We start from the raw sequence: 26,207 nt of genomic DNA on the forward strand, positions 1-26,207 counted from the left end.
GAGCTACTAACTCCATAGACAGCACAGGTGGCAGATGGACTAACTCAGAGGCATCGCTACTACAATCACTGGGCATTAACTTTTTGGAAATGCTCGCCGCCTTTTATGGGCTCTGAGTTAGTCCATCTGCCACCTGTGCTGTCTATGGAGTAACTCAGAGGCATCGCTACTACAATCACTGGGCATTAACTTTTTGGAAATGCTCGCCGCCTTTTATGGGCTAAAAGCATATGCATCTGGTATGCGGCACGTGCATGTTAGAATTATGATCGACAACACTACGGCAGTATCTTATATCCAGCACATGGGTGGCATTAAATCAGTATCATGCGACAAATTAACTGCTCTAATCTGGCAATGGTGTGTCGAGAGACATATTTGGCTATCAGCTGCCTATTTACCAGGCAAGCTAAATTTAGTGGCGGACACCAGGTCACGAAAATTCAACGACAACATCGAATGGATGTTGGACCCAAAATTATTTGCTAAAATTATCAAGCAATATGGTACGCCAGATATAGATTTGTTTGCGTCTAGGTTAAATCACCAACTACCCATGTATGTGGCTTGGGAACCAGACCCAGAGGCAGCAGCGGTAGATGCCTTCACGCTGGACTGGGGAAATTTCTTTTTCTATGCTTTCCCTCCCTTCTGCCTCATCAGTCGGGTACTCCAGAAAATTCAGGCAGACTCAGCCTCTGGCATTCTGGTCGTGCCCGACTGGCCTACCCAACCATGGTTCCCAATGTTCCACGACATGGTGGTAGAGACACCAATGGTCCTTCAACACCACCCCCAATTATTGACTCACCCGGTAACTGGCATTAGCCATCCATGCCACCAAAAATTGAAACTCCTGGTTTCCAGTTTTTGAACAGGCCTTACCGGGGATTGGGGTTATCAGACAGAACAATCACCACCATGTCGGCATCCCTGCGAGTTTCCACCAAGAAACAGTACCTGACCTTCATCAGGAAATGGGAACAGTACTGTCTGGACGCAGGGACATCCTACAAGACGGCTTCGATCTCGGATGTGCTGGAGTTCCTGGCCCACCTGCACCATGATCTCAAGATGAGCTACAGTGCCATCAATACGGCTCGGAGCGCACTGTCCGCATACCTCATGCCGATAGAACAGCATAGTGTGGGATCCCACCCTCTAGTCATCAGACTCCTTAAGGGGATCTTTAATACCAAACCCCCTACACCTAGATACACTCACATGTGGGATGTGAGTGTAGTTCTGACACACCTTCGAGGTTGGCCTCCGGTGGGATCCCTGAGCCTGGAACAGGCCACTTACAAAACCCTCATGCTCATGGCGCTTGTCTCAGCTCAAAGGGTTCAGTCGCTCCATCAGCTAAATCTGAACTACATGGTGACCACCCCAGATACCATTACTTTCACCATGCCGGGGTTGGTAAAACAAAGTAGACCAGGTACATCAAACTCCCCGTTGATCTTCCGGGCTTACCCTCCAGAACCTAGGCTGTGTGTGGTGACCCACCTTCATCATTATCTAGACACAACCCAAACGCTAAGAGGGAGAGAGAAAGCCTTATGGGTTAGCCACAGAAAGCCTTTTGGACGGGTAACCAGCCAAACATTATCCAGATGGTTGAAACAGGTCCTCAGCATGGCAGGGATTAACACAAATGTTTTTAAATCCCATTCAACCAGGGCAGCGTCCACCTCAGCGGCGGATAGGATGCAGGTTCCCCTCGACCACATCCTCAGAGCAGCGGGATGGTCAAGGGAATCGACATTCCAACGATTTTACAAGAAACCGCTGATGGAACAGGACGTCTTTGCGGATACCGTTTTAAAAACCGCAAAGTTATGATTTAAAGCCCATGGGAGCTATTTTGTTTTTTGTTATAGTTAATAAATATTTCTTTTATAACTAAACAAACTTGTTGGTCTCTAGCTACCACTTCCTCCCTCGATGATCTTTCGGCAGTGAGTGATATAACTGTTACACGGTTTGAAATCACAGACCTTTGAAGTCTTCACGTAGTCACTCACGTGACTCCGAAGTAAAATAGTAAGATTAAACGAGTACTTACCAGTACGAAGTTTGATCTGTATTTTATGAGGAGTTACGATGAGGGATTACGTGCCCTCCGCTCCCACCCTCATTATATAGATCAAATTCGGACTAATGTCTCATTGGTCTTCACTATCTTTACTTCAACTAGTGTCTATCTGTGATTCCACACCGCTGCTTGGAAGTATGCCGCGCCTGCGCGCTGGGTGGGTTCTTCACGTAATCCCTCATCGTAACTCCTCATAAAATACAGATCAAACTTCGTACTGGTAAGTACTCGTTTAATCTTACTATTACAATGTTTAAAAGACATTTGTATATGTTCATGGATAGGCAAAGTTTAGAGGAGTATGGGGCAATTACAGGCAAATGGGACCAGCTCACAAAGTGTTGTGGATGAGTTGTGCCTATGGGCCTGTTCTTGTGTTGTTGATCTTTATGACACTTCAACCTGGTTCAATTGGTTCAGAATACCCATGGAAAGTGATTTTCCCAACAACCCACTCTCAATTAATGGCCCGATTGAAAATATTTATTGTCATCCCTCCAGTTATTTACTTCATAGATTATTTTATCGTCCTAGCTGTGATGTTTATGTACTGTGGGAACATATCATGCTTTTCTCATCATCTGTCGCCCTATATAAAGCACAGTGGATTCTCTTTTATCTTCTGCTTTTATTCAAGAACCTTTAAATCTCACTTTTTTAGAGGGTGAAGTGTAGCCATAATTGTCAATACTGTGGCCTGAAATAATCCTGGAACAGTGAGGCTGAAGAATAAAACAGTTTGTGTCAGAAGGAACTGCAGATACTGGTTTTCACTGAAGATAGACTAAAAATGTTGGAGCATCTCAGCGGGTCAACCAGCATCTCTGGAGAAAAGGACTAGGTGACGTTTCGGGTTTGAAGAATGGGTCTTCAATCAAAAGGACCAATTTATTCTAACTCTGTTTTTTTGTGTGAAAATCAGTTTTCCATCCGTGCTAACATACTTTCTCAAATACTATGGTCCCTAAGCCCTCATTTATTCCCTTGCCTAATAAACTGGGAGTGCATTTACCAGAAGGAATGCACTGTTTTGCAAGTTGGCTTACAACCATCTCCCTAGGGCAATAGGCGATGGGCAATAAATACTCATCTGTGAATGATGTTCAGATCCCACAAATAAACCAAAATAAAACTGTTGTGTTTCTTACAACAGTTTCAGACATCTTCAGTGCCTGTGATATGCTTTAGGCACCCTGCAAGTCTTCTTTCTAATGTAAAAGCAGTAAAGGTTAGGCTTCAGCTATGAGAAGAGAAACAGAAGGAATGTTTCAGGTCACAGATCCTGCAGCTGAACTTTTTCTGTTTTTGTCAAGACTTTTTCTGTCTTCCTTTATTCACAAACTAACAATCTGCTTTACCATTGTTTCTCAAGTACAATCAGCATCAGTATTGTGGACCTTAGCTTTCCATTTGCTTTGGACTAGCATATTTGTGACCTAGTGTATGGTGTGCAGTGGGTGGCCTAGTTCTTTGGATTCGTAAGGTCTTTTCACTTGCAAATGGATGCCTCACCCAACACTAACTTGGACAAACATCAAATAGGTATAGCAATAAGCACTCGGGGAAGTGAGTGGGTCAGGTAGCTTCTGGGGAGGGAATGGATGATGATGATTTGAGTCGGAACCCTTCTTCAGTCAGAAGATTCCAGCATCTGCAGTCTTGTGTGTCATGGGTGTAGTTGCTCAACTATGGTGCAGTTATTAACAAAACAATAGCTTTTATTTATATAATGTCTTTGAGACAGGAAGGGGGAACCCAAGAGTAACTGAAGAAAGGTCTTGACCTGAAATATCACCTATCCATGTTCTCCAGGGATGCTGCCTGATACGTTGAGTTACTCTAGTCACTTTGTATCCTTTTGTGTAACTGGATTATGTTGTAATGGCTGAAGATCAGGAGTTAAAGTCTTCCTGTGGTGTGGCATGCTGTGTTCCAATGACATCCAATTACTTCCTATGGCTATCCTTATTTTGCCAAGCCACTCTCACAAAACCAAAGCAGATATTGTACATCATATACTTTGTTTTCAGATAATGGAAGTGAGGGTAGAACTTTTCTGGTGATTTATTTCACTTTATTTTGTGACTAAGAGCTAAAGGGTTTTGTGTTGAACACTATCAATCCGTATCACGACAGCAACAACCACAGAACAAGGGTCTGTTGAGAGGTTGCTGGTTAATGCCCCTGTCCCACTTAGGAAACCTGAACGGAAACCTCTGGAGACTTTGCGCCCCACCCAAGGTTTCCGTGCGGTTCCCGGAGGTTCCTGGAGGTTTTTGTCAGTCTCCCTACCTTCTTCCACTACCTGCAACCTCCGGCAACCACCTGCAACCTCCAGGAACCGCACGGGAACCTTGGGTGGGGTGCAAAGTCTCCAGAGGTTTCCGTTCAGGTAAGTGGGACAGGGACATAACCAAACAATCTGAAGTTATGATCCTCACTACTCCTTACTCTAGTGCAGGGGCTCCCAATTGGGTCCCGCGCCTAAGGGGCCCCGCGCTAGAGTAATCTACTCTCAGCTCGCATTGTTAAAAAATGTTTTCTTTGGCATGGTGACCGACCAAAGTTTCTAGAGGTCATCAGATTTATGTTTGTTTCCTTCTCACAGTGTGAGTTTCCCTTCCATCTATTGTAAACACAGCTGACTGGATCTTACTACTAGTTGATTAATTTTGTGTGACAGAGCCATAAATGAGATAAGTTTTAGTGACCGAGATATAAACCATACATCTGAAATATGAAGTCACTGATTTTCTGAAGATTACTGTAAAGAGCGGTACAAAATGTTCATAAAACAGCAGGTAAAAGATGAGAGAGCATAAGGATAAAATTGGCTACAATAAGTGGGATGGAATATGACTTTTCAAACTCTGTGTGGTGTAACGGAGGGAGGTTAGATGCAGAGAAAAGTAAGCCATAGTGAAAGAGTACTTAAGAACCAAAATAGCTGTGAATCACAGGAGGGGATACGACTTTTCTACATGTGTGCGTCCAGACTGACTGTCAGTCTCTGTCTCTTTCTCTCACACGTGTCGGGTCAATTGACAATGGGTGCAGGAGTAGGCCATTCGGCCCTTCGAACCTGCACCGCCATTCAATGTGATCAAGGTTGATCATCCCAAATCAGTACCCAGTTCCTGCCTTCTCCCCATATCCCATCTATCTTCAAGAACCCTATCTAGCTCTCTCTTGAAAGTATCCAGAGAACCTGCTTCCACCGCCCTCTGAGGCAGAGAATTCCACAGACTCACAACTCTCTGTGAGAAAAAGTGATTCCTCGTCTCCGTTCTAAATGGCTTACCCCTTATTCTTAAACTGTGGCCCCTGGTTCTGGACTCCACCAACATCGGGAACATGTTTCCTGCCTCTAGCAGGTCCAAACCTTTAAAAATCTTATGTTTCAATAAGATTCCCTCTCATCCTTCTAAACTCCAGAGTGTACGAGCCCAGCCACCCCATTCTCTCAGCATATGACAGTCCCGCCATCCCGGTTTGGGTTTGGGTGTGGGTGTGGGTTTGTCAGATCGGGTTGGTTGTAGTTTTTTTTTGATCCCCACATGACACTTGCTATTTATGCCAAGTTTGGTCCAGATCAGTAAAGTAGTTTCTGAGATTCTCATGCGGACAAAAGGCCAAACAGACAGACTTCTGTGATTTATGCATAGAAACATAGAAACATAGAAACATAGAAAATAGGTGCAGGAGGAGGCCGTTCAGCCCTTCGAGCCAGCACCGCCATTCATTGTGATCATGGCTGATCATCCCCTATCAATAACCCGTGCCTGCCTTCTCCCCATATCCCTTGGCTCCACTAGCCCCTAGAGCTCTATATATATGTAGCTTAGATCTGTTTGGTCCATTATCTCGCAGGCACTGTTTAAGCACACATTTTGATTACTTTCCATTCTACCGTAGAGATATAAAGTCTATAATAGACTTTATTTCTATTTCTATAATTCTACAGACCTTGGCTGGGGACCTGGGGCTCACCAAAATTGTTCCCAATTGGGCCCCACATCTCCTAAGGCCGGCCCTGTTCTAGTGATTCTTGACCGATCACAATGCCTCCACAACCTCTAAAACTAAATGGGATGTAGTCCATCTAACCAGGTGACTTATCCATCTTCAGACCTTTCAGCTTCCCAAGCATCCTCTCCTTAGTAATTGCAACTCCACTACTTCTATCAGGACTTCACAAAATCTCTGCTAATGCAGAGAAAACAATCCAATTCTGTCTAATCTCACCCTGGTGCTAATACCCCCTAATCCATGTATTCCAAAGCATCCACATCCTTCTGTAATGGGGTGACCAGAACTGCATGCAATACTCCAAATGCTGCACAACCAGCTGTACCGTGACTTCCTGGCTCTTATATTCAATGCCCTGCCCAAGCACACGACATGTGTTCTTTACCACTCTATCTCCTTGTGTTGCCACTTTCAGGGAGCTATGGACATGTACCCCAAGATTTCTCCGTACATCAATGATGTTTAGTCATGCCGTTAATTGTATGTTTTCCCGTTACACTTGACCCCCACAGTGCAACACCTCACACTTGCTCATTTAAACTCCATCTGCCATTTCACCACTCATTTCTTCCGCTGATCTATATCCTGCCATATCTCCGTGTCACTTGTAAGACTTTGTCCCACTCTCACCTCTCTTCCAGCTTTCTCTCCTTCCCACCACAATCAACCCTGCACTGTCCCTTCATTTTGATTAAATGTTCTAACACCCTGACATCGGCCTAATGCTTTTGCATGCACATATATATATACAGCAGTTCCTGCACATGCACCTTCAAGACATCCCTTCATTACTTTTGTTTATCTTTCTCTTTTCTCAACTATATTTACTGCTTGCACCTTTCCAGTTATAATATGGGATAAATACCTCTGGGTCTTGAGCTTGCAGTTTCAAACTCATTCCAGCAACATGCTTCAATTACACAGGCAAGCACTCGAGGTTTTTTCATTCCTGGGTTTTGTCCAACCATCTGCCTATCAACCCACCCACCCCTCATCTAAATCCACCTATCACTCTCCAGGCACTGACAAGCCCCTCCTCTCATACAGCTTTCTTCTCCCCATCACAATTAGTCTGAAGAAGGGGCCCAACCTGAAATGTCAGCTAATACGTTCTCCAATGATGCTGCATGACTTGCTGAGTTACTCCAGCACTCTGTATCTTTTTTGCATGCCAGCATCTGCAGATCTTGTTACTTGATGAAATCTGTCCTGTCTGCACAGTAAGCTCCAATACTAAAGCAGATCCTGACACATGCAAACAAATACCTCTCTTCCAACTGCGATTTGACATGCTTTCTTGATATGGTCACTTGTATATAGTACAAGTTTGACAAAAGAACCCATCTACGGGATGTCCAGCATTAAAACCTATATCTTCAATTTCCTCCCAATTATCTGGGATCCCACATCTCCCAAAGGTCTGTCCGTCCTGCTTAACACCTGTGTGTGTGTGTGCAAGACAGCTTATTGTCCACTTCACCAAAATGGCAGGCAATCCCCTTGCAACAAATGAGCCTGCATGCTCTGCCTTCTAAATCGAATAAACAGAAAATGATGGAAAAACCCAGCCGGCCAGAACACAGAAACAGAGTTAATGTTTCAGATTTTAACTCCTTCATTTAATTCCGTTTCCCTTCCCACAGAACAGTCTGAAGAAGGGTCTCGGTCTGAAACGTCACCCATTCCTTCTCTCCAGAGATGCTGCCTGTCCTGCTGAGTTACTCCAGCATTGCGTGTCTATCCCTTCCCGCAGATGCAGCCTGACCTGCTACGTATTTCCACAATTCTCTGATTTATTTTTTGATTTCTAGCATCAGTGTTTTGATTTTGATTTTCTGGTGCCTGAAGTATGGTTGTTTTTCTAGTCTTCTTTGCTGAAAATGTACTCCATTGTATATGGGACAAGGATGAACAAAGGGGAAAACTATTGGTTGTCTTTCAATAGATTTTGTGCTCTACAACATTAATCAGACCATATTGTAATAACAACTTGTCTTGTCGAATAACAAGTCCCCTTATCCAACCCGGAATGGTCCAGTACGAACATTTTACTGAAAGCCTACAGTGTTCATTCAAAATGACTATCATTATTTGATCTTGCAAGCAGAGTATATTTAATAGTAAAAAGACAAAGGAAGGCTGGTTCATCAGCAATAGCTACTTGCAATCTGTGTAATTGTCTCTGATATAGTGAAGCTATGCTTCAGTGACTATAATTACAGCTATTAGCTGTTGCATTTAGTTGCTGCTTTAGTTCAGGCGGTGCTGAGGCTCTACATTTGTACCAGTTTAAAGCGGTGCTCAGGAGAATATTTCAGTCTTATTCGGGCAACAGAAACAATTGACAATGTTATGAACTCCACAAATTGCAAATGGAGGCGCAAGGAACCGCATATGCTGAGATTAGTTTATTTAATGCGAGGATCCACAGACTCCTGCGCCTCCTTGATGGGGATCCAGTTGTTTTTCAGTACATGTAGACCATTAATCCTTCCTGCCATTGGAAATATTCCAATGTGCAGATGCCTTTCACGTTTCAAACCTCAGAATGACATAAGAGTAATAAAAGATCAACTGTCACCCAAATATTCATCCCTTGCTTCTGCAAAATTAATTAACTTATGTTTCGCGGCACCAACCTTTGTTGAGGGGTGGGTGGTGGAGATAACTCAGTCGGGCGGCACGGTGGCGCAGTGGTAGAGTTACTGCCTTACAGCGTCAGGGATCTGGGTTCAAACCTGACTATGGGAGCTTGTCTGTACAGAGTTTATATGTTCTCCCAATGACCTGCGTGTGTTTGCTCCGGGATCTCCAATTTCCTCCCACACTCCAAAGACGCACAGGTTTGCAAGTTAATAGGCCTGGTATAATAGTAAGATTTAACAAGCTTACCAGTTTGAAGTTTGATCTTTATTTTATGAGGAGTAACATTGAGGGATTACGTGAAGACCCCGTCCAGTGCGCATGCGTGTCAATCTTCAAAGCAGCTGTGTGAAATCACAGAAAACAGTTGTTGAAATGAACATAGTAAGATAAGAGAACCATAATACCTGTTGAACTTTATGATAGAGGGCTGGGAGCGGGGGCCACGTAATCCCTCAACGTTACTTCTCATAAAATAAAGATCAAACTTCAAACTGGTAAGTTCTCGTTTAATCTTACTATTTTACTTCGGAGTCACGTGAGTGACTACGTGAAGATTTTAAAGCTCTGTGATTTCATGCCGTGGAACCAAGTCCAGGCATCATACACTGCATCAGTAGGCCAATGATTAAGAATGCATTCAGACATGACATAGATATAGACATGCTGATGCTATAATGAATAATACTGGCAATAGTAACCTCCCTCAACCTGGAGGAAGTATGAACCATACCTAACATAGAGTTGGCAAATACCCCAGATCTGACAATAGGTTTATTCTGAATATTTGGATAGATCAATAGTTTGACCATCCTGCAACCGCCAGGATGTGGTCCATCCCTGCTGCTGAGATATAGTGGTCCTGGTGGAGTGAGACTCAATGTCAATGTACACTCCTGTATATGCCAGATCCATGTAACCATATGGAGAAGGTTCGTAGTGATACCTTCTAACAAGATTTTATGTAACTTATAATATTGCTGTCAGTCTATAAAGCTCTTAGGAACCTTGACATACTGGTGTAAATGCGTGATCACACACAGCCCAAGGTCCATGGGGTATGCAACTCTAGTTTCGTCTTATGTCCCAGTCTAATCTGCTTGATTAATCATAAACAAACATGTTATAATAGCCTGCAGATATGATCATCCAATCCAGTGTTGCAATGACTGGACCCATAGCGCTGAACTCAGTGCCATGGCGTAATCACTAGTACGTGAGTATGACCATGGGCAGGGATGTTGCTGATGCCCATCGGTGAAGTGACGTAGTACAATGTTAACAACCCATGTCTCTGCGTCCCTAAACCTGGGAGGTTTTAAGCTGACGGCACCTTCATTCTCTGGATATCAGAGGGTGAGAACCGGACAGAGTGGTTTATGTACTCATCAGCCAAATGATTAGGAGGTACTTAAGGTACAGTAAAGGAATAGTAACTTAATGTTATAATCATATAAAACTGAATTATAATGTGTCAGTCATCCGTGCCGTGTTAAACGTAAGGAAGCATAAACAATGCTTCCCATCTCCTATGCAGATTGCTGCTATTTGGTGCTATCCCTGCAAACTGTAGTGAGCACTCTAATGCTTATGGTTTGACAACCCAAGCCACAGAAACGATCTCTCAGAGTCTGTGAGCCTATGATTGATTATATCATGCAGAGGATGGTTTCAACATCACAACTGAACCAGCATCTTTTTATCCGGAATTAACCATGTAAGGTTTTATGTTCATTCTTCTCCTCAGCAAGAGCCATAGGTATATAACCCAGGCAGGCACTATGAAAACCCGGAAGCGGGAATCTTGCTGAATTTTGCAAAATCCGTCTATTGAGGCCAAATGGAGGAAGACATAAAAGAACATTCCTTCCTAGTGTAGCGAGAATGCATCCTTCACCACTGTATGCCTCGTTCTCTGTTGATTGAAACTGGATGCAAGCAACTCAATAGTTAGTGTTCTATCAATCCACATTGTCATTAAATACTTTGTGATCACACATTCATTCTGTGTTGTCATTGATTTTACATAATAATGCACCAGTGCTAAATGTGGTTTGGTAAAACTATCACCGGATACTTTGATTTGATTGTACCTTTGTGATTAACATATACCACCTCCAAAGTGTATCACCTTGGATTTGTGCATGCCTTATATGCATATCCACACACCCTTTAATGCACAGAATGCACCTGGTGTCCATTGGCAGTTGATACCATGACTGAACACTTGATAACTCATGCTAATCCCATCTGCCTCCGTAACTAGAGATGGTATTAGTAAATTACCCATCTATGGGCAATAGCATCAGTTTGGAAATGACTGAAGATTTACGGATAAGAAATTTTAGTGGAGCAAAGCTGTCCATCATAGTGACTTTGACTGTTTCAGCTAAAAATAGCAGAGGTCTAATTTTTATCTCAGAGCTGATCCCAGACCAATAAATGGATGATTGTATCCCAACAATCAATAGTTTCAGTTGGTATCAACTTAATTTAAATTTAACTGGACGGGTGTGAACCAATTCCTCAAATATAGTTATGTGGCTGATAAGGCTAATTTAGTAAAATACAGTATGTTCAATATCATCCAGATTGGCCATGCCACTTATATGTTAGCCTGGTTGTATGGCCTTCAAGCTTTCACCAGCTCCAGTTCATCTTGGTTTGCTTAGGGGTGCTGCCGTCGAAGATGTGAGGTCTTGCGTGATGATGTGGCCTTCCTGAACCCGACGCCACTCGTCGAGCTCCTGCTGCTGGTAGTGTTGTTCCTGCAACCCCTGCACACTTGTGGTTTCTTCAGCCAAACTCCTATCTTCAGAGTCAGCCCAGAAGTGACTCCTAATACACCCCTCTGTCGAGGGAGTTGCACTATGCAGCCCTCAATAAGGTGCTGACATGGGCGTCCCAGGACCCCCTGGTGACTAGGCTCCATATACCGGAGCATGTCACATTGGAACTTCTGATCCTTCAACCGCTCCATGCGGGATATGCAATCACAGTTGCTCCCGCCGGCGTCCATTCCTGGAACATATTCTCACAAAACAGCACACAACGACCTTCGAGTAAGGAATTTACCTGCATGTCCTTTTAAAACTTTCTGCTGCGGGGCAACGCTCCTCCCGAGCCTGGTCTCGTGGTCATGTTTTGTTACAGGTGGGGTTCCTCTGTGGTCCTTGTAGAAACACTCCATTGCGGGTTATTTCTCCCCCCAGCTTTTTCTCCGTGGTCCCTTATAGCAGGGCTTCTCCACGGTGTTCTCCAGCTGGGGCTTTCTTCCCACAAAGTCGGGGGGGGGTTATCCTGCTTCAGTATGGTGGGGGGGGGGGGCAGCCGTGTATATACTGCCGTCTGCTCCTCGCATCCCGCAGTCTACAGAGCGGGTTCTCGGTCGCTCCCCGTATTCTACGGTCTCCGGAGCGGCTATGCAGGTGCCCCCTGCACCAATATGAAGCTGCTGGCTCCGCAGCCAGCGGCTTGAAGGCGAATCCGCCGCCGTCCACTCCCCGCGGTCTCCGGGGCGGCTATGTAGATGAATTGGCCGCCATCCACTCCCCGTGGTCTCCGGAGCAGCTATGCAGGTGCCTTCCCCGACACCAATATGAAGCCGCTGGCTGTGGAGCCAGCGGCTCGAAGGCGAATCCCCGCCATCCGCTCCCCACGTCCCGCGGTCTCCGGAGCGGGTTCTCCACCATATGAAGCCGTTGAAGCCGTTTGCTGCCAGCGGCTCAAAGGTGAATTTACCGCCGTTCGCTACCCGCATTCCGCGGTTCCGAGCGTCTAGGTCCGTGGGCGGGGTACCCCGTGACCGGGGTTCCCTTAAGTTCGAGACTGCGGTTTCCCCTCCGTCCCGACTTAGCCACGGACTTTAAGCAGAACCTCTAAGTAGAAGTTCCTGCAAGAAGATTTAACCTGAAAGTATTTTAAAAACTTACTTCAGGTCTGTTGTTGGCAGGAGAATCACTTCACCCTGACAGTCGTCACGCAATGTGATAGACGATATGACACGCATGCGTACTGGACGGGGTCTTCACGTAGTCACTCACGTGATTCCGAAGTAAAATTGTAAATTACCCCTAGTGTGTGCACGGGTTGTGTTCAGCATAATGGTGGAGTTTAGATCATCTTGTCAATACAATGATAATGTTAGTGTGCAGGAATTGCTGGTCGGCGTGGACCCGGTGAGCAGAAGGGCCTGCTTCCGCGCTGTATCTCTCAACTAAACTAAACTAATGTTGCACAGCAGCAACTTTTGTTGAGGGGTGAGTGATGGGGATTATTCAGTACACAGGGACTTAAGAAATGGAAGCAGTATTAAACCATTTGGCCTTTCACGCTTACAGAACCATCCATCAAAATCATGGCTGATCCTCTATCTCACCATCATTTATTAGGTAGACTGGGCGGTAATTAACAAGATGGCCTTTTACATGTACAGTGACTGATGTTTTGTTCCTTCATGGATAGGATTTTCAATGCACGGATTGCGTTCAGCATGACGGTGGAGTTTAGTGCAAACATTAATAGAGTCATCTTGTACTTGCAAATACTATGATATCAGAAATTGTATCAGAGAATTTTTATGGTGACTGATCTTCTGAAAAACAAAATTCAGTGAGGTTGGAAGCATTGCTCTGAGAGAGCTGGTGAAAACTCTTGACATTCACCAACTAATGAAATTATTAGCTTTCATCTTTAACAATGATAGCTAATAATTTGGAGTTAGTGCTGTTGGCTTGAGATGATTCAACATTAAAACCCTGCACAGATGCAAAAATATTACTTTGTAAATCAACAACAAAGGGGTTTTGAACAAAAACCTGAGCTCTGCCTTTCTTCCCACACTTGCAGCGTGACCTGCTGACTATCCCCCGCAGTTTCTGTTTTGAGTAGATGTTTTACCTTGTTGCTTGCAGTGTAGTTTGCCAAATCATTCCCCTCTCCCATTCTTTTCCAATGAACCAGATTATATGAAGGGTTACAGGTTACATCTTTTCTACGTATGACTCATGATAGTTTGCAAAACTAATGAAATGATGGAACAAAATTAGATGTTCTTTGCACAAATCATTATAGCAAAATTCATTCCTAGCTTTGACATCATTTGCATGCCGAACCTTGATCTTAATGGTCCAATCGTGCTTTCTTGGTCACTTTCAAAACGTTTAATGAAATTCTTTCCTTAGTCCAGTCAAGTAAAGCAGTCCAGTAAAGTATTCCCATACCCAAGCACATCCTTGATTAGCAAGTGTACAGGAGCTTGCCTTACATACCCGGGTTCGATCCCGATTACGGGTTCTGTCTGTACAGAATTTGTACGTTCTCCCCGTAACTGTGTGGGTTTTTCGGTTTCCTCCCACACTCCAAAGACATAGGTTAATTGGCTTGGTAAATGTAAATATTGTCCCCAGAGTGGGTGCGTTAATGTTAATATGTGGGGATCGCTGGTCGGTGTGGACCCGGTTGGCCGAAGGGCCTGTTTCCACGCTGTGTCTCTAAACTACACTAAATAGTCTACTGAACAAGCATGCAAGAAGCGACATGTTTTGGCGCCATGTGCAAAGTCCAGTCCCTGCTCCAGTTCTTATGAGCAGCGCCCGATTCAGACAAGTCCCAGGCTCTCCTCACCCATTCACGTTTGTTCCCCGGGGGTGTATCCCGCGGCTGAACTAGAGGGCATGGTAGGAAGGACCCTGGTTCCCTCACCTACTTGACTTGCTCCTTCATCATCATCACTGGCTCCATCCTCCCTGTCTCTGGTCGTCACTTATATAGAATTGGACCATCATTACCTGTGGCAGATTGTGCTTTCTCAGCTGCCGCAGGATGTACATCCTCTGTTGTGCCTTTTTGACTGTGGAGTCGATGGTAGCCCCCCATAAGGTCCTTGGACATGATGGTTCCCAGGAACTTAAAAGACTCCACGTGTGACTGTGGTGTTGTTGATGGTGAGTGGGGTGAGGGGAGGGGGAGCTCTCCTAAAGTCTACTATGAATTCCACTGTCTTAAGAGCATTGAGCATTAGGTTGTTGCGATGGCACCAGGACACCAGCTGTGTCACTTTCTATCTGTAGGCAGATTCCTCCCCATCCTAGATCAGTCCAATCAGGGTTGTGTCGTCCGCAAACTTGAGAAGCTTGACAGAGGAGTCAGTGGAGGTGCAGTCATTGGTGTAGAGAGAGTAGAGGAGAGGGGAGAGTAAGTAGCCTTGCGGTGCTCCTATTCTGAGGGTATGTGGGTCCGAGATGTGCTTTCCCAGCCTCACATGCTGCTTCCTGTCTATCAGGAAGCTGATGATCCACCGACAGAGGGGTTCAGGCACAGTCAACTGGGAGAGTTTGGAGTGTAGTAGCTCTGGCACAATGGTGTTGAATGCAGAGCTAAAATCAACAAACTAAATCCTCGCATAGGTCCCCTGGTGGTCTAGGTGCTGGAGGATGAAGTGCAGGCCCAGGTTGACTGCATCATCCACAGATCTATTGGCCCGGTATGCAAACTGCAGAGGGTCCAGGTTCGTGATATTTTTCAGCTTGGCCAGTTGTTGGTTGTTAAGGTAAATGGCCATTGTATGTTTAGGAAGTACAGTGAAAAGCTTTGCTTTGCACGCTTTCCAAACAGATTAGATCTTCTTTTTCTTGCTTATGGCGTGCACAGCCTAAAGTTGTAGGACACCATGTTCAATTTGATCTTATTTGATTGTGCACGCCAGGTTGAATGCATTCGTCGAAACAGGGCGGACCACGTGAAAGTTGCAATCTCCCACCCCAACAGATTAGATAATACAATACATAAATACAATTGAGTCTAATTCAAGTGCAATAGACAGAGTAATGGGGAAGATACAAAGTGCAAAAAATACAGACCCTTGAAACACACACCACCAGACTCAGGAACTGTTTCTTCCTCATTGTTATCAGGCTTCTGAACGGTCCTTCCATAATCTAGGGTACTGGCAAATTCACCTCTACCCAATAGCATACAGAAGACTTTGTCTCTGGAATCAGTGTGCAACGATACTGAGAACTACAGTATATTCTGCACTCTGTATCTTTCCCTTCACGCTTCGTGTTGTACTTGAGTATGTATTGATTGTTTTTCATGTACAGCATTATCTGATTTGATTGTACAGAATGTAAAACAAATGTTTTCACTGAACGTTGGAGCACATGATAATTACAAACCTTGTACCTAAACCTAAACCAAAAATAAACTTATTCACTGCAGTAGAATCCAGGAAATTGTGGGGATAAGTAGATGTTCTATTCAAAACCTCTCAATTAATATGACTGAATATTATTAAAGCAGAATATTTGACTTTATGATAAACATGCACAGAGATTGATTGAGCTGTTTTGCATGGACCTTTACTCTATTGAGGTGACATGTGATTGGATTGAAATGACTAAATGTTGTGAATCTTACTGTTTTCCAGAGTATAAAGGTCAGCTGGCTGCCACCACCATCCAATACGCAGAATGGCTTTATTACTGGATACAAAATAAGGCACAAGAAGATTGGGCGCAGGGGTGACACGGAGACCCTCGAGCCTAATAATCTTTGGTACCTCTTTACAGGTGAGATACAGTCTATTGATTATTAAAGGATTGACCATTAGAGCCAAGATAGAGTCGTACAGCATAGAAACAGGCCCTTTGGCTCAAATCACCTGACCAAGATATCCCATCTAAGCTACGCCTATTTGCCTGCATTTGGCCTAAACCTTTCTTGCCCATGAACGTGTTCCATCTCACCATTAGTCAATGCCGCATAGTCCTTGATTTCCACTACCCTAGGAAAATTACCCTACCTATGCCCCTTGCAATTGTATATACCTCTATAAAATTACTCCTTAGCTTCTTGCACTCCAAGGAATAATGTCCTAGCCTGCCCCAACCATATTGCTCAGGTACTTCTATAAAATTACTCCTTAGCCTCTTGCACTCCAAGGAATTATGTCCTAGCCTGCCCCAACCATATTGCTCAGGCAAGTCCTCAAGTCCTGGGAGCCTCCTCATAAATGTCTCTGCACTCTGCACTCGAACCTTCTAGAAATATCGCTAACAGGCTCAAATGCCTGCTTTTTAAATCACTGTGCCACCTCTCATTCTCCTTTCACAGACTTCCACTTTGCAGTATCAGTGAATATAATAGACACAAAATGCTGGAGTAACTCAGTGGGACAGGCAGCATCTCTGGAGAGAAGGAATGGGTGACGTTTCGGGTCGAGACCCATCTTCAGACTCAACCATAAATGTCTTGACCCGAAACGTCACACATTCCTTCTCTCCAGAGATGCTGCCTGTCCTGCTGAGTTACTGCAGCATTTTGTGTCTATCTTTGGTTTTAACCAGCATCTGCAGTTCCTTCGTACACATTCAGTGAATATAATGCTCAATTGTTTTCCCTTGTTGACCTTCATTGACTCTAGTTGGCCAAAGGATTGTGGCTATCTGGTATCCATTCCATTCCCTCCAAAATCTGTGGCGGGTGCATGATGCTTACAAGTATGTACACTGAGCTCCAAACCATTGCTGATTCCTTAACTGAGGCACTGATGAGGAAAGGCCATACACTAGACAACCAGAAAACGCCTTTCACCACACAATTTTGGCCCCTCTCCTGCTCCATCGATCAAGATCCATCAATCTGGAACCCGGTCATCGTGGATGGCTTCCCGCATCTCATGAGTCATCTCTCAGTGAGAGTCGCCAATTGATGACAAAATGCACCAATACCTTCAGTGTACCAACACGGCCTTTGGCTACTTGAAGAAGAGCAATGGAAGATCACAACCCCAAACTGCTTGTGCGTTCAACATCAGTAAACTCTTTCCTCTTGCTTGATTCAAAAGCATAAACAATCTGCAGTAGGTACCTCAAAGCTCTCGAGAAATATCATTCATAAAATACCAAAATTCTGTAAAATTCAACACGACAGCAGCTCTTTTAGGATCTAATATGAAATCAATTTAGTCCTGGCCTGTATCATTCCGTTGCATTAAATCTGACATTATGGACTTCAAATGACACATAATACTGGAGTAACTCAGCAGGTCGGGCTGCCTCCCTGGTGAATATGGATAGGTGGCGTTAAGGGTCGGGATGCTTTTTCAGTCCAAGAGAAGAGGAGAAAAAGGTAAAGGAGGAGTTGGGGGAGGGATGGTGACGTGGAACAAATTCTGAACATTAAATAGATGAAATGTACTTCATCAGACAGTTAAACTATGCCATCAGATGCTGCTGGCTGCCAAACCTCTTAAGGGCTGTGAATGATACCTGAGCATCCAGAATCATAAAAAATTATTTAAAGAAAACAAAATCATTAATATATTTGAAAGGAAATAATGAAGACATTTTAAAATTCCTCTAAACATTTTAAAGAATTAGAAATATTCAAATAAACTCAATTGTTCTGAAAAATATAGATGACTCAATACATTTGCCCCACATGTTGAAATGAATTGCTTATTTTTCCTGGATCAGATCTAAGCAGAAGCATGTAGAAATAAAGAACTGCAGTTGCTGATTTATTTTTTTTAAAAGACTCTAAGTGCTGGATTAACTCAGCAGGTTGGGTAACTTCTCTGGAGAACATGGATGGTTCTGAAGAAGGATCCCAATTTTGGTATTGAGACCCTTCTTCAGACCTTCAGATGGGTCTCAATCCAAAACGTTACCTGTCCATGTTCTCCAGAGATGCTGCCTGACCTGCTGAGTTACTCCAGGACATTGTGTCCTCTCCAGAGATCAGTTTCAGTTTCAGTTTAGCTGATTGTCATGTGTACCGAGGTACAGTGAAAAGCTATTTTTGTTGCGTGCTAACCAGTCAGCAGAAAGACAAATCATGATTACAATAGAGCCATTTACAGTGTATAGATACAGCCTGACCCACTGGGTTACTCCAGCACTTTTTTTGTAAACCAGCATCAGCAGTTGCTGGTGTCTACATCATGGACTTCAGCCTTTCCCAACTATAGTAGGCTGCAGATTCTCCAGCTGCTTGGGTCCGATGTCTGTAATTAATTTTCCTCAAATTCCTTTACTTCACTTATGTGTTGTCCTTAAAAAAAAAAATTGGTATTCACCCTGTTTATTCCTTACAGTTGGTGAGTTGTAAGGCCTTCTTGTATGCAAAGGGGACAAAGAGTTATCAATGCAATGGTTGTTCCAGATTGATCCCTGGGATGGCGGGACTGTCATATGAGGAAAGATTGAAAAGACTAGGCTTGTATTCACTGGAGTTTAGAAGGATGAGGGGGATCTTATAGAAACATATAAAATTGTAAAAGGACTGGACAAGCTAGATGCAGGAAAAATGTTCCCAATGTTGGGCAAGTCCAGAACCAGGTGCCACAGTCTTAGAATAAAGGGGAGGTCATTTAAGACTGAGGTGAGAAAAAACTTTTTCACCCAGAGAGTTGTGAATTTATGGAATTACCTGCCACAGAGGGCAGTGGAGGCCAAGTCACTGGATGGGTTTAAGAGAGAGTTAGATAGAGCTCTAGGGGCTAGTGGAGTCAAGGGATATGGGGAGAAGGCAGGCATGGGTTATTGATAGGGGACGATCAGCCATGATTACAATGAATGGCGGTGCTGGCTCGAAGGGCCGAATGGCCTCCTCCTGCACCTATTTTCTATGTTTCTATGTTTCCAGCTAATAGCTTTATCGTGCAATCGCACATCATCCTCATTATGTATGGAAGCAAGTGGCTACTCAATCGGACTTCAACTGTAATCGAATTTATTGAGCAATAATAGGACAAACTAAGTGGAACTGGAAGATGCATTTTTTCAATAGATTTTAATTTAATCAACTGCTGAGTCCAAGAAAATAATAATCAACCTCTGACTACTCCATTAAACTAGTTATAAGAAGTATTGTAATTCAACAGCTTCCTTACATTTACAGAATTGGCCCAATTAAAAATCTCCCTTGAAATGTTTCAGAAAAGACTACTCAATTGAACAAGAGATCTAATTTGTGGCCAAATGTAACCTAACACCTTTTTAAATTGTTTTTTTTTTAAACATTTTTTTGTACATCAGCATCTGCATTCCTGTATCTATATTTTAAACCCACCTTGACCAGGCACAGTTATGCATGGCATGTAGACGAATCAGGGCTCTACTCATGTTTCCTGATCTTGATCATGCTATTTGTGACATTATGTTTACGACTTGGACACACTAGTTCTTCTGTTGACCACTCAGCTTCCTGTGGGGGAGTAGTACACCATAAAACCATAAGACATAGGAGCAGAATTAGGCCGTTTAGTTCATTGAGTCTACTCTGCCATTCAATCTTGGCTGATCTATTTTTCCCTCTCAACCACATTCTCATGCCTTTCTCCCCTTAACCTTTGATGCCCTTACTAATCAAGAACATATCAATCTCCGCTTTAAAAATACTTAATGTCGGCCTCCACAGCTGTCTGTGGCAATGAATGAATTCCACAGATGCAGCAATGTCAGGCAAAATAAATGCCTTCTTATCTCCATTCATCCTTTTCATCCTTTTATTCCGAGGCTGTGCCCTCTTGTTCCAGACTCTCCTATTACTGGAAACATCCTTTCCACACCTACTCTATTCAGGCCTTTCATTATTCAATAGGTTTCAATGAGATCTCCCCCTCATTCTTCTAAACTTCAGCAAGTACAGGCCCAGAGCAATCAAACGTTAACCCAATCATCCCTGGGATCATTCTTATAAAACCTCTTCTGGACCCTCTCCAATGTTAGCACATCCTTCTTCAGATATGGGTCGTAAACTGCTCAAAATATTCCAAATGTGGCCTCACCAGTGCCTTATAAAGTCTCAGCATTACATCCTTGCTTTTATATTCTAATCTCCTCGAAAAGAAATGCTAACATTGCATTTGCCTTCCTTACCACCGACTCAACTTGCAAAGTAATCTTTTGGGATTTCTGCACCAGCAGTCCCTAGTCCCTTTGCTCCTTCGATTTCTGAATCCTCTCCTCTTTTAAAAAGTAGTCTAAATCTTTATTATTTCTGCCAAGGTTCACTTGGTTATAGCTACCTGGCACAAGTACTTTGTTTGGCAGCTAGATCCATCCATATACCTAAAACCCCACTGAGTGAATCTTGCCCCTCAGATTCCTATTATATCCTGCTTCCTCACCTTATACCAATACCTTCTAGTTCTTTATTTCCTTATGCCCCTGTCCCACTTAGGAAACCTGAACGGAAACCTCTGGGGACTTTGCGCCCCACCCAAGGTTTCCGTGCGGATCCCGAAGGTTCCCGGAGGTTTATGTCAGTCTCCCTACCTGCTTCCACTACCTGCAACCTCCGGCAACCACCTGCAACCTCCGGGAACAGCACGGAAACCATTTCAGTGGTGGGGCTAAAAAAATTGTGCATTCACTCTATCTATTCTCCTCATGATTTTAAACACCTCTATGAGATTAGCCTTCAGCCTCTGTGCTCGAAGGAGTAAAGTCGTGGCCTGCCCAACCTCTCCCTGTAGCTCAGGCCATCTAGTCTGAGCAACATTCTCATTAACTTTCTCTGTTCCCAGCTTAATGACATGTTGCCGCACCAGTAATTACTTAGCCTTCGACAGACATAGCTGCTTTTGTCAGTTCTTCACAGAAGGACCTTCCTTCCCCATGTTACATCTGCAATTGTGCGATATTTTGAACTTTGATGGTCCAACAATATGTAGAGCGACAAGTGGTATTTAATTCTATTACTACACACAGATTTTAATGATAAATGATCATGTTTTTGAACTAGGAATAATTATTACTAATTCATCATAAGAGTGCCACAGCAAAGTAAAACACGGCCTTTGTCAGTGGTGCTTCAGAATGAAAATCATTCTCACACATGTCACATTCATATTAAGTGGTGACATCAAATGTGTGTAAAATATGAGTGGGTTATATTTGTAAAATTAATTGCACAGAATGTGACACTAATCAACTCATTATATCATTAAACGTGTGTATGTCTTAGAGGTTTGGAAGTTTTATGCTGTACACATGGCAGAGTTGGACTGCTTGCATTGTGCACCTCACAATTCATATGCAGTGATGTATACTTCTTGAGCAGAACATCTGAAGCATATTGTTAAAGAAAGAACTACAGATGCTGGAAAATTGAAGGTATACAAAAATGCTGGAGAAACTCAGCGGGTGCAGCAGCATCTATGGAGCGAAGGAAATAGGCAACGTCTCGGGCGTGGAAGCCAAAACCCTTCTTCTGAAGAAGGGTTTCGACCCGAAACGTTGCCTATTTCCTTCGCTCCATTGATGCTGCTGCACCTGCTGAGTTTCTCCAGCATTTTTGTGTACCATCTGAAGCATATTCACATATTCTCTGTGCTAATATTCTCATCTTAAATCTATTTTGGAATATTGTGTACAGTTTTGGTCATACTGCGATACGAACGTTGCCATTAAGCTGGAAAGACTTCAAAAAACATTATGAGGATGTTGCCTGAGCTATAGGGAGAGTTCGAGCAGGCCAGGCAGGCTTTATTTCTTGATCAACAGGAGGCTGAGGGGTGATCGTATTGATTGTATTCATGTATAATCTTCTTTGACTGGGTAGCACACAAACTAAAGCTTTACATTGTTCCTCGGTACACGTCAAAGTACTCTAATGCTGAGTGTAGGACCAGGGAGATGGCATCAGCTGTGGACCTGTTGTGGCAGGAGGAGAACTGCTCCTACTCTTCCCCAGTGCCCCTAACCACTGATGTTGGATTATTCTTGGGAAGCAAAAAGCTGGAAATCCATACTTCCCTCAGTTCTTGGCCTGGATTTTGCTGACCACACTTGAAATAATTGTTTTGTGATCTCCTCATGTCCTTGCAAATTGTTGTCAGTGTGTGGAATTCACCACCCAGGCTGTTGCTTCATGACTTGGGGCATCTAAAGAGGAGCTAGTAAGGTTTGACGCCAAGATGAAAGTGGGAACGGTGTTTATAAGGGAACCCCTTTGTGCTGATGATGCTGCACTCATCGCCCCAGCAGAAGAAAGACTTAAGGGGCTGATGGACAGACTGGCTGATGGACACACAATCAGCATTAAGAAGACTGTCTCATGCTCTGAAATCACAGATGAATATCGACACACAATCAGCATTAAGAAGACTGTTGTCGTGGGTCAGTGCACTGCACACCCCTCTGAAATCACAATAAATACCACTCCGCCAGAAACTGGTAACAAATTCACCTACCAAGGATCTATAAAGACTCTCTCTGGATGAGGAAATCAGTTCACACATAAAAAAGGCAGCAACCACCTTCGGGAGGCTAAACCAAGCAGGCATGGAAGAACAGGAAACTCACAATCAAGACCAAGATAACTGTCTACAAACAATGCACCTTGGGCATATTACTGTACAGTAGTGAATCTTGGATGACTTACCTACATCAAGAATGGAAACTGGATACTTTTCATTACCACTGTCTTTGTCGCAACCTGGGAGTTTCTTGGCGGGTCAAAATCAACAGCGACTCTGTCCTCTCATTGACCAACAAGCCTAGTATCCTTGCGATCCACAAGCTGAAACATTTCCGCTGTCTTGGACATGCACACAGGTTGGACGTATCCCCGAATAAGTAAAATATGCGGAGGTCGCCGATCTATGGAGGCCAAGAGGAAGACCAAAGCTTCGCTGCAAGGATTCGATTTAAAGCAGATATGTCAAATTTTAACATGGACCCTGACAACTGGGAAGTGGCTTCAGGTGGGTATGAAGCACCACAACAGCATGTGGTTCAAGACCCTGGACGACAGGTGGCAACGGCGTAAAAAAATCAATGGCAACAGCAACACACTCCCCAATCTAATGGCTAGAGATAACTTTGCCTGTGCAAGTTGTGGGAAGACCTGCCTGTCAAGGATAGGCCTAGTTGGCCACATCCATTCTCCTCTTCAAACGGACTAACATCTGTACCTATGCCAGGCTCTAATGTCACTATTGTATCCACTTCCACCACCGTCCACATCAGCACGTCCCAGGCACCCATCAACCTCTATGTGAAAATCTTGCCCTGCACATTTCCTTTAAATCTTGCCCCTCTCACTTAAAACCTATGCTCTCCAGTCCTTGATACTGCCACCTTGGGAATACACGGTTCTGACTGTGTACCTTATCTGCCTCATAATTTTATATGTTTTTTTTTCACATTTCCCCTCAACCTCGAACGTTTTAGAAAAAACAATCCAAGTTTGTCCGACCTGACGCCACATCATTCCACAAAGTGGAACAGTGGCATACGGTAGAGCTGGTGCCTTTTCACAATGCCAGTTTTTGATCTGTTTTTGATGCTGACTACGGGTACTGTCTGTACGGAGTTTGTACCTTCTCCCTGTGACCGCGTGGGTTTTCTCCGGGTGCTCCAGTTTCGTTCCACACTCCAAAGACATACAGGTCCGTGGATTAATTGGCTTTGCTAAAATTCTAATTTGTCCCTGGTGTGTATGATCGTGTTAGTGTACAGGGTGATTGCTGATCGGCGTGGACTCGGTGGGCTGAAGGGCAAATTTCCATGCTGTATCACTAAAGTCGAAAGTCTAAAGCAAATCCTGTCTCTATGTGTGCAATGAATGTTTGACTTCTGTGCATTAAGTGAGACTCACTAGTATGTGTAATATTTCTCACCTGGCAGATGAATCATGTACAGAACAGCAATGTCTGGTGACGTAACCCATGTTTTGACTCCATTGACAGGTCTGGACAAAGGTGCACACTACAGCTTTCAAGTTTCAGCCATGACCATGAACGGAACAGGCCCGTCCTCCGACTGGTTTACAATAGAAACACCAGAGAATGACCTGGACGGTAATAATCCTTTTAGAAATAAATTGCATCATGTACAGCATAGTGCCATGCTTAATGAAATGGTCAACTCGTCATTGGTAATTTGATATTTGCTGATAACATATTGTAATTTTGGGTGAATCTGAAAGGGAATTAATCTGCGACAATCACACGCAAAGGAAATGCCCGTAGAACTGAATGTATTAATTTGTCGGGCATCGGGTCAAAAACCCTGGTTATTAATACATTTATGACAGGTATTATTGCATCCAGTGTATGCTAATGTTACACTACAGCAGAGGTTAAGTACACCAGTTAATTTGCCAATGTTTCTACTGAGCGCATCATTTGAAAAGCAGGGAAAGCATTACAGAGAAGTGCTATTTATTCTTAAGCCTTTGAGAGTGGGCTGCATGATGGGAGGGCAATATTAGATATATGTCTGTGTGTTGTCACTGTCAGGGCCTTTGTGCATCTGTTCTTTCCCCATCATTATAATTTATCTGAGGTCACCTTAAAAAAATGATTCCCGAGTTGAAGGGTAACATTATCTAACCTGGAAATTGAGGTTGACATTCTTTTGGTGTTCTCAGGACACACTTTATCCTGTGCTACCAATTCAGTACCTGGTGAATGGTAGGGCTCTGAGGAATGGGTGTAGAGCAGAGGGATCTAGATGTAGATGCATAGTTCCTTGAAAGTGGTGTCACAGGTAGATAGGGCGGTCAAAAAGGCTTTCAGCACATCCCCCTTCATTAGTCAGAGTATAGAAGTTGGGACTCATGTTACCCCAATGTCTTACAATTTCTTACATATAAGACATTGGTGAGGCCACATTTACAGTATTGAGTTCATTTTTGGTCACCGTGTTATCGGAAAGATGTTGTCAAGCTGGAAAGGGTGCAGGGAAGATTTACGAGGATGCTACCAGGACTCAAGGGCCTGAGCTATAGGGAAAACATGAGCAGACTAGGAGTTTATTTCTTGGAATGCAGGAGGATGAGGAGTGATCTTACAGAGGTGTACAAAATCATGAGAGGTTTATGCACAGTCTTTTGCCCAGAGTAGGGGAATCAAGAACCTGTAGACATAGGATTAAGGTGAAAGGGGAAATATTTAATACAAACCTGAGGGGTAACTTTTTTACACAAAGGATGGTGGGTATATGAAATGAGCTGTCATAGAAACATAGAAACATAGAAAATAGGTGCAGGAGTAGGCCATTCGGCCCTTCGAGACTGCACCGCCATTCAATATGATCATGGCTGATCATCCAACTCAGTATCCTGTACCTGCCTTCTCTCCATACCCCCTGATCCCTTTAGCCACAAGGGCCACATCTCTTAAATATAGAGGAGGTAGGGTTGAGGCAGGTACTATCATAATCTTTAAGAGACATTTGGACAGGTACATGGATGGTCTAGGTTTGGACGGTTATGGCAAGCGCAGGCAGGTGGGACTAGTATAGATGGGTCAGTTGGCATGGGCAAGTTAGGCTGAAGGGACATTTTCCAAGCTTCAGTAAATATCAAATATGGAAAATGCAAATTGTGCAGAATGTAACAAGTGGAGTAAAATCTGCATTTCCATTACTGTATAGAGGGAGCAGTGTAAGAATAGAACGTGAAGGTTCAAGGTCGAGAA

At 43.7% G+C, this 26,207-nt stretch overlaps 1 protein-coding gene across 1 annotated transcript in view; it reads left to right on the forward strand.

Moving 5' to 3' along the window:
- The window catches only part of dcc (DCC netrin 1 receptor), a 1,174,821-nt gene that overhangs the window by 1,017,080 nt on the left and 131,534 nt on the right, over positions 1-26,207 (forward strand). Inside the window, 2 exon segments of the mRNA XM_055661435.1 lie at positions 16,200-16,341; positions 24,474-24,584. Of these exon segments, the coding sequence (XP_055517410.1) occupies positions 16,200-16,341; positions 24,474-24,584 (253 nt within the window).

Source organism: Leucoraja erinacea, chromosome 1, assembly GCF_028641065.1.
Source record: "Leucoraja erinacea ecotype New England chromosome 1, Leri_hhj_1, whole genome shotgun sequence".
Lineage (NCBI taxonomy): Eukaryota > Metazoa > Chordata > Chondrichthyes > Rajiformes > Rajidae > Leucoraja > Leucoraja erinaceus.